Consider the following 18,238-nt stretch of genomic DNA (forward strand, 5'->3'; position numbering starts at 1 on the left):
CCAGAGGAATCTCAGACCCAAACTCACACTCTCTCTCCTCCTCCCTTCCCCTCTTCCTGTCCCTCTGTCTGTCTCCATTTTATTGATCCTTTTCCAAGTCCCTCTCCCCCCACCCCTTCTCATTCTTACCTCTTTCAAGGCTTAATTTGGTTATCTGGAGACCAGTCAATGTCTGATCTATGAAAAAATTAGTATTTCCCAAACTAACAGTTATATCAAAGCCCTTAACCTTAAACATGATCACTTTTCTTATCATTCTTACCTAGAGTACTAGCTTCTTATGGATAGGGACCATGTTGTACCCTCCACGACCCTCGGCTCAATGCCCTCTGCGTAGAAATACTCACACACTATTTGAAGAAAGCAATGAGACTTTCAAGGATAATCATACACTCTGAGAAGCTCAGGCCTGCAGTTAGCACTAAGGAAACTTTGTAAGCCCCTCAGTGACCCAGACCTAGAGTTGCAAGGAGCGATCAGCATGGGGTTTCCTCATCCTGGGGCTGCAGCTTGAACCACTGAGGTTAGCCACAGATACGGCCAGCTCACTTATTTAGAGAACAAGCAACAGATATGACTTTTGACAGTAAAAGAGAAAGCAGAGAATCATTTAGTTTTTGTAGACATAAATGCCTGGGTAAAATGCACCCCCTTATTAACTAATAATGATTTTGTCATAATTATGTTTAAAAAAATTATCTTCCCCTCTTTTGGCTTCCGAGTTAGAAATTCCCTCCTCGGTGTTTATTCTAATAAGATGGGGGCAGTGGGCTCTGAACCTGGTCCTCACCTCATTTCTGTCCCTTGCTTTGCCAGGGGAGAGGAAAGTGGGGGGTACTGAGGACATTGAATGAATGGCTTTTGGTCTCCTATCTCTGACCTCACCTACACTCCTCTCCACTTAGAAATAAGAAACAAGGATTGGGCGTAAGTGTGAAACCTCTGCTTGTTCATTCATCTATCCATTCAACAATTACTTACTGTTCTTTTTGCCAGGTCCATGTGCTACAGAGATGAGAAAGTCACAATCCCCATCTGCAAGAAGTTCACAGTCTACTGGGGAGTAGACGTGCCACAATCATTCCTATATACCGAGCTACTAGAAATAGGTATGAAACATTATGGGAGTACCGAAGGGGGTCTCTATCTTTGCATGAATAGAAGGAAGGTTAGAGACCTCTGAACGAGGCCTTGAAGGATGAACACAGTTTTGCTGGATGGTGTGGTGTGGTTAGGACCACCTAGTCCTATGGTATCCAATATAGTAGCCACTAGCCACATGTGGCTGTTTGGATTTAAATTACTTAAAATTAAACAGAATAAAAAACTTAGTTTTTCAGTTGTTCTGGCCACATTTCAAGTGCTCAGAAACCACACTTGGCTAGCGGCTATCATATTGGACTGGGAAGATACAGAACATTTCCATCACTGTAGAAAGTTCTATTGGATAGAGCTGTTCTAGACAGAGAGGACTTCGTGCTGATTTCCCAGACACCATTAGCTTTGGTCTGAAAATGCTTCTCTGAGCCTGCTTTCTATGCTACGAGCCTCGGAGCCTTCAGATCTGCCTGTGGATAGAGAGTGGTCCTTGGGGCAAGGCCTGGAAACCTGGGTACCCAGGGATTACAGCATGAGGCTCGTGCGCAAGCCCTCTTCATGGGCCATAGACTCTGGGGGCTGGGCTGTGCTTCTGTACCCAGGCGGTCATCAGCGAGGATACAGCAGCTGGCCTGAAAGGTGTACCACCTTGACATCTCCATTGGACACCCAGAGGCATCCAAACCTGAACCCCTCGTCTCCCACGCCCATCTGCTCCCCTGCAGTCCTGCCTCTCTCAGGTGATGGCACTTCCATTCCCCCAGCTGCTCAGGCCCAGACCCTGCGAGTTGCCCTGCCTCCTCGTCTCACTGCCCTATCCCTCCACCCAACCTCTCCATGAGTCCTGTTGGCTCTACCTTTCCAGTATGGCTGGGGCTGACCACTTCTTAGCATCTCCATTGTTGCTCTGGTTTGAAACTCTATTATCTGTCACCCAGATTTCTGTAGCAGCCTCCTAACTGGTCTCCCAGCCGTCCCCATTGGCCCCCGCCCATACCTTCTGTCACCCAGTAGAGCAGCCAGAGTGATGCTGCTGTTAAAAGTTAGCTCATTTCAGTCCCTCACTTAAAAATCTCCAGATGCCCCCATTTTACTCAGAGTAAAAGTTAGGATCCGTGCAACCTCCTATAAAACCTTGGTGACTGTAGGACTTGGCCCCGTTCCCTCTGTGACTTCAACTCTACTATTCTCCCCATGTGTCCTTTACTCTAGCTACAATGGCCTCCTCCCTGTTCCCGAGGACCTTTGCTCTGGCAGCCCCCTCTGCACGGAAAGTCTTTTCTCCAGAGAGCCGTATGCCAACTCCCCTCTTCCTTTGGATCTTTGCTTAAATGTCCACTTCTCAACAAAGCTTAAACAATCGTATTTACAATTATAGTATTATAGTAACCCGCACGCTCCCGTCTTTGCCCAGCGTGCTCCATCCACATTAAGCTACAATACTCTTTTCTCAAATAACATGTAGCACCGAGCCTGCCTCTTCATGTATGGATGGAGGTGGCTCAGTTTTGCTTTTCCGTCTCCCCTCACTAGAACATAGACCTAGTGAAGGCAGAGGACTTCATCCGTACGATCACTGAGAGATCCTATGAGCCTAGAACACGCAGTGGTTAGTGGGAAGAATTCGTCTCTTGCTCCCATCCTTGGCTGCTGTCTGCCACTGGGGGGACGATCTCCTGTCCGTAGGAGCCAATCAGCAGCCTGGGTTGCAGCCCTAGCTTCTCCTTAGGATTGCCAAGTTGGACTCCAGGGATGGACTGACTTACAGAAATTCTCCAGCTGAAGCTGGAGGTTCAGCCCTCAGGTGAGCTGACTCCTGAGGATTCTTCTGCTTTTCTGAGGGCCTTGGGTTGAGAGAGGGTTGGAGGGGGTGGTTGGAGCTATAAGGAGGGGCTCCTGGGCAGGGTGGTGGGTTTTAGGGACCTCCGATTGTGTGGTGGAGAGTGCAGCCCACTTGCAGGATGTGTCCAAGGCAGCTGTTCTGTTTTCAAAACTGCTCCATCATGCCCTCCAGTTGTAAGAGCCTCACGTGAGCATCTCGGATGATTCAGAAGCTAAATGGGAGTGGGGAGGAATTCGGGCGTCAGAGCGGAGCTTGTCAATGGGTGGATGTGGACTCTTGAGTTGAGCACAGAGCAAGGGGAGGGCACTGCATGCAGGGAATTGGGAGCTCTGCCCCCCCCAGCCCCCACCTCTAAGCTACGGATTTCTCATCCATTCAAAGGGAACAGTAAAGCCTGCTGTCTGCCTTTCGGCATTCTTTGGATCAAGTGAAATAATGTATATGAAAATGTTCCAAAAAGAATAAAGTGCTTTGCCAGGATAAAAAATTGCTTTTATTCCAAATGGTAAGTCAAGGGTGAGATTTCTAGGAAGTCATTTGTGTGGGCTGTTACTTCAAATCCTGTCTGTTTAAAAAAAAAAAAGAAAGAAAACAGATCCAAGTCTGGCTTGTTCAAGGAAGAGTGGCAGTGTTCTAGATGGTTTCTCAAGTCTGGGGTCCGGCCATAGCCCCCAAAGTGGTCGTTCTCAGATGCACATACACAGCTTGTCAGAGGGGACTCCCTGCTTGGCTTGGGATGGGCCTGTGGCCTTGTGGAAAGCAGGACCCGTGCTGCTTGGTCATGAGGGTGGAACTGCTTGCCTCGAGCTTCACTGGCATCAGTCAGGGATGGAGGGCAGTTGGGTTAATAACTCCAGTTGTTCCAGGACCTGAGTGGAGAGCAGTAGAAAAAGAGGAGGGAAGCTTGTATCTGTAGGACATCTGTGCCGTGCCAGGCGCTATTGTTACCGTGTACCTTACAACACACCTGTCTCTCCCTAAGGTGTGATTATTCTTATTTTAAAAATGAGAACACTGAGGCTCAGAGAGGTTAATAATCTGTCCCGGGGCCACACAGCTTACTGGTAGCTGGCAGAACTGGCATTGAACGCAGGTCTGTCTTGTTTCAAAAGCCATACCCTTGCCATGGTCCTCTACTCCCCGCCATGCTTGGGTCAAGGGGTGGGACTCCAGTTTGGGCTCCTTCCTTTATCTTTTTTTTTAAAGGATTTTATCTATTTATTTGACAGATAGAGATCACAAGTAGGCAGAGAGGTAGGCAGAGAGGCAGGCAGAGAGAGAGGCAGAAGCAGGCTCCCTGCTGAGCAGAGAGCCCGATGTGGGGCTCGATCCCAGGACCCTGAGATCATGACCTGAGCCGAAGGCAGAGGCTTAACCCACTGAGCCACCCAGGCGCCCCTGGGCTCCTTCCTTTACATGTGTGACCACAAGCAAGTCATTTAAACGTCTCTCATCCATTTCCTCAGCTCCAAAAGGCAGTGGTCACTTTGTCACTGTCCCTCACTAGATGTTTGTAAGTAAGCATCAAATAAGATGATGTGTGTGGACGGATCTGAGTGTTGCAAAATGTTGCAAGCAAGTGAGGAATGACTACTATAATTTTGAAAGTGTTGCTTTTATCCTGTGACTGTCTTGCTCAAGAACGTTCTGTGAGTCACTCTTCCCTGACCCGACGGATTCTGGCCTCCCCAGTTCCATGCTGGGCCCTCACTGTCTGTCCTCCACTAGCCTTCCTCTGTGTTCCGGTAAATGGTAAATGTCCATTACCATCTCTCTGCCAACATGGCAGTCTCCCCACCTTTCAGACCTGACACACATATGGTCTGCCTCCTCCCGGAAGCCCTCCCTCACGGCCTTATCGGTCCGGGCTACATGGCTTTCAGTGTGCTGCCTGATGCCCGGTGCAAGTGCTCTCTCATTGTTTCATAAGCTTGAGTACTTCTCTGCAAGGAGGTTTATTAGTCTTGCAGGGTTGAGATCGTGGTCTTGTGTTCTTGCAATGTCCTCACAGTACCTCGTCACTCAGAAAATGTCAACCAATGGACTGATTCAGAGTCTTGGACCCATGTTTCCACTTTCTCATGTGGTGGCGGGTCATGGAGAGTTCTGACAGCTTTTCCAGGCAGCCTCCTGCAGCCCCTAGGTCTCTTCTGGAAGAGGCAGCTTCCTGCCTGAGCTCACACGGCAGCGCCTGGCTTGAACCTGCCCCCTCCTGTCTGCTTGGCCAGACTGTCCTGGGAGAGGGCCAGCTCCCAGCAGAGCTCCGTGGGTGAGAACTCTGACCTCAGCCATCTCCCCTACTCTGCGCTCCTTTCACACGCTGCGCCCGGGCTGGGGGCCCTGCCCTGGCTCGTCTTCCAAGAACCTCGAGAAAAGAGAGCCCACAGTAGGTGCTCAATATTTACACTTGACCAGGACTGGCCCTTGATCCCAAAGAAGGCTCGGGAAGAATCTGCATACCCAGATTTCAAGGCCCGCCAGGTGCTTTGTATGATTGGAAGGAAGGTACAAGTACCCCGGAGGCGGGGAATGGAACAGAGAGAGTGTGGTTTTGCTGCCTGTCACGTTGGTTTGTGCCCTGCCACTGGGCATGTGACTCCATCTCTCAGGGCCTTAGTGTCCTGGTGTGGAAGTTGCGGATGACAGTGGCACAGCCATCACAACGTTGTTGCGAGCATGGCTTTAAACTCCATCTCAAATTCTGTCTGCAAGGCCCGTGTTCAGGGCTCAGCTTAGATGTCGCCTTCTAAGAGAGACAGCCCCCCACCCTAAGGAAGTCCCTGGCGTTGTCACGAATGTAGAGCCCTGTTAATCCTTCCCCACGCTTCTTGAGATCTGTGGTATTATATTTGTGCCCGTGTGTGTTGTTTCCCTCCTGGAATGTAACCCCCCCCACCCCCCCAGGCAGGGAACAAGGGAACACTTTAGTCTTACTCACTGCCGTATCTGTAACTTCTAGAACAATGCCTGGCACTTAGTTGACGTTCAGTATATTTTGGTTCCCTTTCTTTCCCTTTGGCAGTAAATAGCATGTGGTCTGTCTCAGTGTCTGGAAGATCGGGTTTTCCAGCAGCTTCTCAGCCAAAGGTCCGAGCATGCGCACAGCAAAGAGACTCCAGGAGGAGACCGACCAGTGGGGGGCAGGGAGAGACAGGTGCTGGAGATCTCTTAATCTGAAGCAGAACAGCTGCTCTTGGTCTTGATAATGAACTGGTTTGGGGTGTCCTCTGCCTCCGCAGCCAGACACCTAGAATCCTCAAGGCTGTGGGACAGGTCTAGGCCACTCCCACCTGAGCCCCCGGAGAGCTGCAGGGTCATGGGCGTCTCTGGGGAGAGCAGCCGGGTTTTGCTGCCCTTCCTGTGCCCACCCCTCCCTCCCAGCGCTTAGTGAGCACAGACATTCCCGCAGGTGGCCTGCACACTGCCCCAGGCCGCTGAGGACACTACGGAAACTGTGACCTTCCTCACCTTGCACGTGTGCCGGGAAGATGGCCATGATTGTGTGCCGTGGGGGAGGGAGGGTTTGCTTTAACTTCTGTTGAGAGCACAGAAACGAAGGACGGAGCACAAGGGAGAGGGAAAAGCAGAGGCGAGAAGGAAGGGGAAGGTGGGGAGGGTGGAGAGAAATGTCAGAACAAAGGGCTTTTTTTTTAAATCTCAAAAGGTTTGAATTGGTGGGAAGGAGCCAGTTAACAGGGAGTTTGGAAACTCAGGATCACAGGGTCTGGAAGGGCTAATCACAGGCAGAGTCTAGGGTGCTGCTCTCCCGGCGGGCGCAGGACTAAGGGGCTTCCAAGGGGTGGGACATAGGGGACTTCTCCATGGACATCCAGCGGGGTGCCCTGGGCTGGCCGAGGGGGCCAGGCGTGGGCACAGGTGGCACTCTGGTGGAGAGGGAGGTCAGGTGATGAAGGGACACGGTTATGTGGCTCCTGACGCCTTCCGGGGATCAAACCTCACCTCACCTCCACCCCCACAAAAGCACGTTCCCTGGGCCGCATGTGACGCTGGAAAGCCACCCAGTCTTACCAGGCCTCTTATTCCTCATACAGAAAATTCGGAGAGAGGGCTGGATGCTGTCCGAGGTCCTTTCCGGTTCAACAACTGTTGAAGTTGCTTGTGACGGGCTTCATGGCTCTGCTGTTCACGGGGGTCTCCGGGGGGAACAACTTTATGCAGTGATGCTTCTGACTCCCCAGGAAGCCTCTTGCCAAGCCTGCTTTGGAGGACACGGCTTTGGGATGGTGGGGAGGCATGCGAGTGGGTGTTTGTCCGCCCTCAGGAAGTTCTGCTGCCCGAGCTAGGTGTGGTTGAGCCAGGCACCGCGAGGTGACATCAGTCTGCGAGGGGAGATGTGCCTCTTTCAGCACCGGCGCCGGCGCCGGGTGGCACACGCAGAAGTGACAACGGCAGGAAATTGGCCGGGTGGGGCGGGGGTTGCTGGTGAGGTGATCGGATTTCTCAATTATTTCTCTACACCGACCAGTTCGGGCTGAAACAGCACCTGGGGCTCTTTAGTCTTGCGGGGAGGAGGTCTCAGGAGAGATGCTACAGGCCATCTTTCAATTTGGACTGGGGGTGGGCGTGGGGTTGCTGGGTGATGAATGTGCGTGTAATAAAACAGGTATGGCTTTATTTTCCAAGCTGGTGGAGCAGGTCATGCCAATGACATTAGTTTTTTTAAAAGAAGCTAAGCAAACAAGCAAAATACTCTGTTTGGGTCTGTAATAGTGTTCATGTGTGTTGTCTGTTGGGGGCAGGGGGCTGAAATCCCAAATCAATAAGGTCATTGAGTTATCTCCGTCGAGGGTTTAAGGCTATTACTTTAAGTGAACACCGGGCAGTTGGCTGTGTTTGCTGTAATCAGCTTTGGACTCATTGGGCATATTGATCTCTTCCAGCGCTATCTGGTGTTCTGGAAACATCAGCGACGTCTTACCCCTACCCCTCCTCCTCCTTCCTCCTCTTCTTCCCGAGGCTTCTGAAAAGCAAAAACACAATTCTCTCTGCTGGCTGCATGGCAAGTTTTCCACTTCACATCATCATCATTTGTTCTAAAAGCAAAATGCAATTTTCTGAGACTCTTTACACTTCTGTGTGTGCGTGTATGTGTGCACGCACGCACACGCACACACACACACACACACAGCCTCTGTATTCAACAATGTGCTTTTTAATATAGCGAAGGAGCAAAGACAACAGGTCTACTATAGTCTCACAATATCCCAGGGCAGGGAAGCCATTCCCAGTCCAGCAAGGAACATTGTGCCCATTGAGGCTGCTGCCTAGCTCTGGGCGGCTCACAATCCCGAGCTTTGTGACCACCAAAGAATCATGGCCTGTACCCGTCCCCTGGGACCCCACCCTGCCGGCCCCCGAAGGTCACTGACAGTGATGTCATGGAAAAGCATGTGGTTGCAGAGCCCATCCTCAGAAGCGCTGGAAACCGCGGATCCCTGGAAGCTGGGGGAGTTACCCGCTCCCTGCCATCGCAGCCCCAGCCCCGAGCCCTGGAGAATCTCTTATATGCCCCCAGCCTCGAGGTAGCGCAGCAGGGGAGGGACACCCCGCTGGCCTGAGTGGCCTGAGTGGGACTGTGAGCCCAGAAGGTGTGGCAGTCTGCCAGCTCCACTCTCCATGGCACCCATGGGAGTCAGAGAGGACTGAGCTAGGGGAACCCTGACCTCCCCCTTAGACTTCCTGCTGCTCATCGGCTTTAACCCTGTTCTTGCCAGACTCGGTTCCGTGTCTTACATTCGTTTGCCTTTTTGATCCCTCTCTCTCCCCCCTTTACCCTCTGCAGAACTGACAGACACAGGTGTACGTGCACACACACACACACACACACCACTGTCCCCGTTACGCCACTCTGAGAGGGTCAGCCTCACCCGACTCAGGCCAGAGAACCCACCAGAGGGGAGTAGTGCTGTTAGCTGGAGCCTGCCCACACCTGCCTAAGTCTGGGGACAGGGAGCTCCTGGATGCTCTGGGGCAATAGAGAGAGAATCCCATAGGAAACAGCAACATTTATAGGAAAATCCCACTGACTGGCGGCTGTCCATGTGTCCAAAGCATTCCACATACATCAGAAAGGAACTGTCTCTGTTACATTTTAGCGGTAAAGAAAGGCGGGTCTCCACGGCGGGGGCAAACGCTTGGGTGGTCGACTTGAAACCAGGCTTTGACTCCAAATCTGAGACCCTCGGGATTATCCTGAGGCTTAGACATGACAACAGGTGACCAGTGAGGATTGTCTGCACTCTGGAAGGGAAGACATGGGATGTTAAGTGTGTATGTGGCGGGGGCTGGGGTTTAAGGAATTGGGAGCCCCATGATGTACTTTCCTTAATGTCTCCTTCCCTGGCACTTGTCTCCTCCTCTCTTCTTGGGACCAGGACCTTTCAACTTAACTCTGCCCTAACCTCTGCTGTGACTCCCACTGCCCAGCAGCCCACTGCTGGCAGGACAGCTTCCCGGCTCCCATCCTGACAGCTCTTCTCTGCTTCCCTCCCCACCCAGGCCCCCCTCTGCCTCACTTGCTGTGTCTCAAACCTCCGTGTACTTCTGACTGCCAGCCTCGGCATTGGCTGTCCACTTTGCCTGACATGTCTCCTTCCCCTCACTCTTTTTGGGGACCTCCTCTGATCTTCTGAGTCCCAACTTGTGACACTGTCCCTAATCCTTACCCCCATGGTCTTCCCCAAACACTGCACACCTAACCTTGCTCTCCAAGTATGATCACAGCTGTATTTTAGAAGGATCACCGTATCGGTGGTGTAGACATTGGCGGATGAGCCACTAAGGGCTGGGAGAGAGAACATTTGTAGTCTGTTGCAACCATTCTGGGGAAAGGGGGTCAGGGCGGGGGATGGGAAGAAGGGTTCTTGGCTGGGGGTGGGGACAGTTTCTGAGGTGGGCCCCCCTACCCCCGCCACCAAGGTCAGACTAAAGGAGGCTAGCACCTGTCCAAGGTGGGTTTCAAGAAAGTTTTGCCTCTAGGCCAGGGGCTTCCTGAGAAGACCTTTGGAAGACCCTTTCAACCCTTTAACTGATTCTGTTATAACTGTGACATCCTTCGGGTTGCTCAGAAGGCAGGAGCTCTAAAAATAGAAAGCCTTATTATTACTGATTAAATCTCTTTCCACCTACAGAATTTTCTGAAAGTAACAAGAAGAGGAAGCCTGAGTCTGTGCCGAAGCGTTCAGGGAGCAGAGATGTATTGAGAGGTGATGAGAGAGGGAGGGAGGGCACAGAGAATGTGAGGCCAGGCAGGTGAGAAGGGGTTAGGGGGAAACCCACTGATCAAACACACAGGTGGGTAAAGGGACTTTCTGGAGGGTGTGGTGCCTCCCAGGGATGAGCCCCTGAACGTAGAGTTCCCACTGAGCCATGGGAGGACAGCGGGCCTCCAGGTGCACCCTGCTACCCCCCGCCCCCCGCCTCAGAGAGATGCATGGATGCTCCCATGGCTGTGATAGGTGTGCAGCTCACTCCCCCACTCTCCTGCCTCCTGATGCATTTCATGACCATGATGTTGACCTGCAAAGCCCACTACAGCATTGCAGTTTCTGAGGATGGCATCCACGGCGGCTAAGGACCTATAAAGTCATATGAAGAGATGAGACTGAAGGAGAGAAGACGCAGAAAATACCCTATTTGCACAGTTTATATATTTTTAAAAAATGACTCCCCCAAAGTGAATCAGTGTCAGGTGTTACAAACCTGGATTCACCCTGTAGCTCTGCCCTAGAATAATTTAGAATGATTTAGAATGAAAAAGTCCAAGTTACTTTCCATGTGTCTCCTGTAGGTTCTCTTCTCCCACATGGTTTAGTTCCGTGGCCTCGGTGCCGTCCCCAGGCGTCCCTGTAGGAGTGGCCTTATTGCCATGGCCTACATCAGGACTTTGCAGTCAGGCTTGAAACCTGGCTCTTCTAATAACTGGCATGGGCTCTTAAATGGAATTATTCCAAATTGCCATTTGTTCATAGGTTAAAAATGACTGGATAACAACATTTTCACGTGGCTTGACATCAGAACTCCTCTGAGTTTCCTTTTCCACAAAATGGAGATCATGAAGGAGTTGCAGTTTAATGGGTAGAGAGTTTCAGTTTTGCAAGATGAAAAGAGTTCTGGAGATTGGTGGCACGGCAATGTGAATGTACAATGTGAAAATTTAACCAAGTAGACTTTAAAGATCTTGGTTTTTTAGTGATTGAGGAATCAGGCGGCATCCAATCTAGCAACTAGGAAGGGTTATGAAAGACTTTAATAGTTGGAAGGGAGCAGAGACAAGGAGGTTATACTAGGTGATGAGAAGGTTACTTTTTCTTTAGGGGGTGTCAGGGGTTTTATAAGGCAGATCACCTACCCAAGGCTGGTCAGGGGGTTCCTGATTGGCTGGTTTACAATTCCGTCTCTGGTAGAGCAGAAACTGTAATCGAGTTGACTGGGTTTGGTGACATGGGGATTAGCATAAGCAACTCCATTTTGAACCTGTCATCAACACGACTGGACTCTGCACTTAAAAATGGTGAACTAGTTGGGGCCCCTTGGGGTTGCTCAGCCAGCTGAGTGTCTGCCTTCGGCTCAGGTCATGATCTTAGGGTCCTGGGCTCCCTACTCAGCAGGGAGTCGGCATCTCCTCTCCCTCTGCCCTTCCCTCTTATTGTGCTCTCTCTCTCTCTCAAATTGATAGATAAAATCTTTAAAAAAGAAAAAAAAATGGTTGACATGCTAAGTTTTGCTGTGTTTTACCACTATTAAAAAATAGCAGAGATAATAGGGACGCCTGGGTGGCTCAGTCATTAAGCATCTGCCTTTGGCTCAGGTCATGATCCCAGGGTCCTGGGATCGAGTCCCAGATCGGGCTCCCTGCTCAGCGGGGAGCCTGCCTCTCCCTCTTCCTGCTGCTCCCCCTGCTTGTGTGTACACTCTCTCTCTGACAAATAAATAAATCTTAAAAAAAAAAAACCCCAGAAATAATAAAGTCGGCCTCCCCTCACATTGAAGATGGGCTAAGAACAAGTGTGTAACTGCACAGCTCCTGGCACACTGCAGACATGCAGCTTGATACATGTTAACGAACCTCTTTCTTTCTTTCTTTCTTTCTTTCTTTCTTTCTTTCTTTCTTTCTTTCTTTCGTAGTCTCTTTGCATGGAGCCCAGTGCAATGCTTGAACTCACAACCCTAGGATCTAGACCTGAGCTGAAACTAGGAGTTTGACATTTAACCCGCCGAGCCACCCAGGCACCCCTAGATAAATGTTAACATTTATTAGTACCGTTAGTCTTGATAGTTTCTTGTTCCCCAAATTGTGATTCTCTATCCCAGGGCTAAAATCAAGTTATTTCTCTAGGAAAGGGAAACGCTATAGGGCAGCATCACCTAGCAGAATCTCCAAACACATTCCTCACTGGCATTAGGTTCTCCCTACGGCTCGAATCTGCATGTCTTTATAATAAGAACAGCGAATGCTCATCTTAGTGCAAATGAGCTCACTTGAGCCCTGCAAAACTCCAGGGAACGGGTCTAATTATTTTCATCACTTGTCTGAAGTCGCAGAGCTAGTAAGTGTCACTCCACATAAAGCCGTTTGTTCCAGAGCCTATGTTCACCCCCCAAGTCATGGCCTCCCCCCACCCACCATTGCTTTAGAATCTCTAGCTTCTGGTCCCTTTCGGCAGCTGTGGCCGGTGAAACTCCTTAGGTCTTCTTCTCCTGTAATGCCAGCCAGCAGCTCAGATTTGCAGGACGTGTGTATTTCAGATGTAGGAAGCACACGCCTGGGCGGTGCTCCCGTCGGGAGGACTCTGGAAGGACTCTAGAGGTCACTGGTTATGTGTGAGACCACTCGGTTCCGACATGTCTCCCCTCAGAGCTCTGTGGGGGGACCCCCTTCTCCCAGAAGTTCTGTTTAGTAGCTTTGCGTGTTCTTCCTCACCAATTAACTGAAGTAATATAGGCACGGAATAAGAAATCCTCGAGCAGTAAAGAACAATAGCAAATGAAAAGTAGAGATGTCCCTTCCCTTCCCTCACCTCTGTCTAGTCTCTAGTTCTTCTGGAGGTGATTTCCAGACTTGAACCACTGAGATGGTTTAATGCCTTGCTCTTGGCTTTTCAATTTTAAACAGGGTTTATTGATTTCTCACTGTAAGAGAGGAAGGCTGTAACTCCTTTGCAGTAACTGTAACCCTCTTAATTTTACTTTTTTGTTGTTCTTCCCCAGTGTAATTTTATTTATTTTAAAAATTTTAAATAATATATTTAAATTTGTATTTCCAAAAGATGATCTTTCTTGACCTCTCAACTTAAGATAGTACTTTCTGATTTTGCACTGCAAAATGAGGAATTCACCTCCCTGCACGTTTGGATGTCTATCAGCTGTTCTCTTGCTTTTCCATTGCTCATTTGAAATATTTACACTCTGTTCCATAACTATAATTAGGTTTCATATGTTTGCTGTAGATGCTGATTTTACAGATTAAAAATCAACGAGTATTTATGTTATGAATATTTAATCATTATTCTCCTCAGAACCAAGCAGTGTGATTAGACCTATAGAAAGATGTCGTTCTCTCTCTTTTTAAAGATTTTATTTTTATTTATTTATTTGAGAGAGAGCGAGCATGAACAAGGTGAGGGGCAGAGGGAGAAGCAGACTCCCCATTGAGCAGGGAGCCCGATGTGGGGCTTGATCCCAGGACCCTGGGATCATGACCTGAGCTGAAGGCAGATGCCTAATCGACTGAGCCACGCAGGTGCCCCTAAAGATGTAATTCTCTTATTGAAGGAATTAAACATGGAGGCCATTTGACTGAGGTAGCTGTAATGTCTTGGTAGCCTACCTAAGCACATCAAAACCTAAACCAGAGTCAATTCCTATCAATGTACTTGTATCCAAGAAAGCAAAACTTGAGTGCAACCAATCACAGCAGCCAACTAGGCTTTCCTAAATAAGACAACTGCTTCAGGTTTAGAAGAAATAATTTCCTTGTTTTGCTTATATGTCTGCTCTATAAAACTCTCTCCTCTAGTTCCTGTCTCCTAGGTGCCCCTAACTACTTTAGGCTTGGCACTGGTGGATTCCAACTGATGTCTGCTCAAATAAACTCTTCAAAAATTTAATGGGGTCCCTAGGTGGGTCAGTTGGTTGGGGATCCAACTCTTCATTTCGGCTCAGGTTCTGATCTTAGGGTTGTGAGATTGAGCCCTGTGTTGGGCTCCATGCTGGGCATGGAACCTGGCTGAGATTCTCTCTTTCCCTTTCCTTCCGTGTTCCCCCACCCCAACTCGTGGGTGTGTGCGCTCTCTCTCTCAAAAAAAAAAAAAAATTCATGTACCTCAGTTTATCTTTTTAACACTATCTTGTTAGGACTTTCCCATTCAAAGGAGAACGTTCCCAGAATCAATGTCAGGTGGATTCTGTTTTCATACCTTCTGTCCATGCTGAGAATAGTGATACATTTTAATTTTTGTATATTTAGACTGTGGTTTTTTTTTTTTTTATAAAACTCTTTGGTAATTTCATTTTCCCTGATATTCCTAACTACCTTTCCTTCTCATTCTTCTCATGCTATTCTTTTTTTTTTGAAATATTTTATTTATTTATTTGATATAGAGTGAGAGCACAAGCAGGCAGAGCGGCAGGCAGAGGGAGAGGAGGAGCCAGGCTCCCTACTGAGGCAGAGAGCCCGATGCGGGGCTCGATCCCAGAATCTTGGGATCATGACCTGAGCTGAAGGCAGATGCTTAACCAACTGAGTCCCCCAGGTGCCCCAGTGCTATTCTTTTTAGATCATCCTGCTTCTCATTCCAATTTCTTGTTACAGGAAATTTCCTTGATTTTTAAAAAATCAGTTTTTTTCAACACTGGACCTGAGGTGAAACACAGCTGAAACACGAAAGTTATGAACACTCCTAGCATGGGTGGGGGCATCCAGGAAGCAGTCAAAGCTGTTCCAGGTTTCCCGAATCATAGAAGAAGCATGAAATTCCACGTGGCCTCCTGGAGAAGGAACTGGATCTGGGCCTAGTGTTCTTGTTTGCACATACCACTTAGTTCCTCTGCACCTCGTAAAACAAGGGGAAAAAATCAGCCTCCATAAAACTATGATGGGTATCATTTTATGGAGCATGTATGAGGTGCTAAGAACAACATTCTAAGCACTGGGTATACGTTACCTTGGTCCATCTCCAAAATCAACCCCATGAGCTAGGGCTAACCATCATTGCAATTTCAGACACAAGGGGCTGAGATTTAGCAAGACTAAGCAATTTCTCAATGTGGTGAGTCGCAGAGGCAAGGCTTGAACCCAGGTGGCCTGACTCCAAAATCCACACTCTCCTTAGCTGTGTTCTGTTTCTGTGAAAGAACTTCCCAACTCCCTTTCCACAATTACTACTTGCCAGTGATCCTGTGAGCATTTTTTCCATTAAGTATTGATAGTAACTACTTTCAGAGCCATGAAAGGGAGGGCCCTTGACTCTTGAAGACACTCTTCTCAAAGGGGTCTGTCCTCCTTTCCTAATGTGCTTGCTTGTTTTCTGGGTCCCCTAGAGAACTGTCACAACAGGATTTCAATTCGTTTCACTTCCAGGTTACTTTTACTCTCTCTGAGCCCCATGCTCAACTCTCAGATTTCTCTTTGACTAGAGTATGCTTTCTTTCTTTCTTTTTTTTTTTTTAATTTTTAACAAGATTTTTATTTATTTATTTGACAGAGAGAGACAGACAGAGAGAGAGAGAGAGAAACACACAAGCAGGGGGAGCTACAGGCAGAGGGAGAGGGAGAGGGAGAAGCAGGCTCCCGCCAAGCAGGGAGCCTGATGGGGGTGGGGGCATGATCCCAGGACTCCAGGATCATGACCTGAGCCAAAGGCAGACACTCAACCGACTGAGACACCCAGAATATGCTTTCAAATAATCACTATTAAAAGGTTGCTGTGGATGTCAAATGTCTGATCTTTTGCATACAGTCTGATACATGTTGCTTTACAGATAACCAGCTTTGTTTTTTCTAAATGTTTAGGTTTTTATGTATCTTTGACGTTTCTAAGCTCTTACTGGGATATATTTGAGTGGAGGGTCTGATCTGTGGTTTTCGTAAGCTCCAGGCACTGTCCTTCTTTCTTTGTTTTATCATTTTCTCTGTTCTCACTTTTGGGAATGCTCATTAAAAGGATGGTCCACTTACTGAGTTGATCCTTTAGTCTCAACTTTTTGTCAAAAATTTTCCATCTCTTGGGGCGCCTGGGTGGCTCAGTGGGTTAAAGCCTCTGCCTTCGGCTCAGGTCATGATCCCAGGGTCCTGGGATTGAGCCCCGCATCAGGCTCTCTGCTCAGCAGGGAGCCTGCTTCCTCCTCTCTCTCTGCCTGCTTGGGATCTCTGTCTGTCAAATAAATAAATAAAATCTTAAAAAAAATTTCCATCTCTTTGTCCTTATGATCTACATGGGCTGGAGGTCTTTCTGAATTTGTCCTCCAGTTGTTCTATTGACCTTTTCTCTTTAGCCACTATGTTTGTCATTTCCAGTCTCTTGCTGTCTGGATGTCTTATTTTTATAGTCACTTTTTTTGTTTTATGCATGTACTATCTCCCTGAATCTTTCTGAACACGGGAATTAGAATTATTTAAAAGGTCTCTTCTGTTTTGTTTTCTCTGGGGTATTTTATTTCTTCATCTAGATTCTTCTGTGATGCTGATTTTTCTCAAATACCTAGTAGTCTTTGGAATTCCACTCCTATTTTTTTGAATGAAGGAGAAAGTTTATTAATCTCTGAAGCCAGCATGAATTTCCTTTGTGGATGTGGAGGCCTGTTTGTTTACCAGGTCTCTTTCCTCAGTGGAAGACAATTAAGGTCATAGACAAAATGTCTGCACTCATGCTAGTTAAAGTCTTAGAGATACAAATATCATATATATAATGGGATAAATAAATGTAAAATTTTGATAAGATTTGGTGAGAAATAGTGGGGTTTATGAAGTATAGTGGGAGGATTTAATTTAGATAGGAGTTTTAGGAAATGATTTGCTGATGAGGTGACATTTATACTGGGTCCAGGAAAATGGGTTGGAGTTGCCTGATAGAATTAGCATAAGAGCCTTTCAAGCAGCAAGGATAGCGTGTTTAAAGACCCTGGGGCAGAAAGGGTGTGGCATGTTGTAGGCACTGGAAAGACAGCTGGGCATCTATGACACAGTGACAGAGGTCAAACAATATATGAGTTTAGTGTAAAGAAGTAGCCAGGGGACAGGTCATGGGACCTTAAAGATCAAGTTATGGTAAAGGAAGTTACTTTTCAGTTCAATTATATATCATTAAAGGATTTTAATCATAGGAGTAATACAATCAAATCCACATTTTAAAAAAATCTGGCTATTGTGTGGCTAATGGAATGGAATGGAGGGCTAACAGTGGAAGTGGGGGGGGAAAGGAGGTTTTTGTAGTAGTCCAGGCTGAAAAAGATGGAGACCAAGCTTGGTACATTAAAGGTGAAGAGAAGGGGGCGCCTGGGCGGCTCAGCTGTTAAGCGTCTGCCTTCGGCTCAGGTCATGATCCAGGGTCCTGGGTTCGAGTTCCACATTGGGTTCCCTGCTCAGCAGAGAGCCTGCTTCTCCCTCTCCCACTTCCCCTGCTGTGTTCCTCTCTTACTGTTTCTCTGTTAAATAAATAATCTTAAAAAAAAAAAAAAGTAAAGATGAAGAGAAAAACTGACAGAGTTGGGTGGGGGATGAAGTAAAAGGAACAGGGGGGAAGTAGTGTCATGGATGACTTACATTTCTGGCTTGAGCAACATGGTGACTAGAGAGGCCATCTGGGGGTGGAAGACCCTGGAAGAAAAGCAGATTTGCAGGCAAGGTCCCGCGTTTAGTCGGATTATGGCAGGTGTGAGATGGTTGTGAGACATCCAAGCATAGAGGTCTCGAGGGCCTGAGAATCCTTGCATCTGGAGAGGATCGTGCCCAGGAGGCCAAAGTATCTATCTTAAGGAGAGAAGAGAACAGTCGGTGGTGTTGACTGCTGTCCCATTGTCGAAGAAACGGTAGCTAAAGAATATTAATTCAAATCTAAAACAAAGAGGTTTTTGGTGACCTTGGAAGGAGTGGTCTTATCAGAGTGGTGGCCGTGGAGGCAGACTATGTGGACTGAGAAGCAAGTGGAAGGTGAGCAGACTGATGGCGGTGGGGTTGGGGGGAGGCTGCTCAGACAGCATCTTCGGGAAGGGGAAGAGAGGAGCAACAGCTAAAGGGAAGTGTAGCATAATACAGATTTCCACATCAAAATTATTCCC

General features: G+C 48.2%; 1 protein-coding gene across 1 annotated transcript in view; it reads left to right on the forward strand.

Moving 5' to 3' along the window:
* RXRG (retinoid X receptor gamma) overlaps positions 1–18,238 on the forward strand; it is a 123,645-nt gene that overhangs the window by 50,770 nt on the left and 54,637 nt on the right. Inside the window, exon 2 of the mRNA XM_032872988.1 lies at positions 997–1,109. Coding sequence (XP_032728879.1) covers positions 1,001–1,109 — 109 coding nt within the window. The 5' untranslated portion in view covers positions 997–1,000. The remainder of the gene's footprint in view (positions 1–996; positions 1,110–18,238) is intronic.

This window comes from Lontra canadensis, unplaced genomic scaffold (assembly GCF_010015895.1).
Source record: "Lontra canadensis isolate GAN:19392208 unplaced genomic scaffold, GSC_riverotter_1.0 scaffold46, whole genome shotgun sequence".
Taxonomy (NCBI): domain Eukaryota; kingdom Metazoa; phylum Chordata; class Mammalia; order Carnivora; family Mustelidae; genus Lontra; species Lontra canadensis.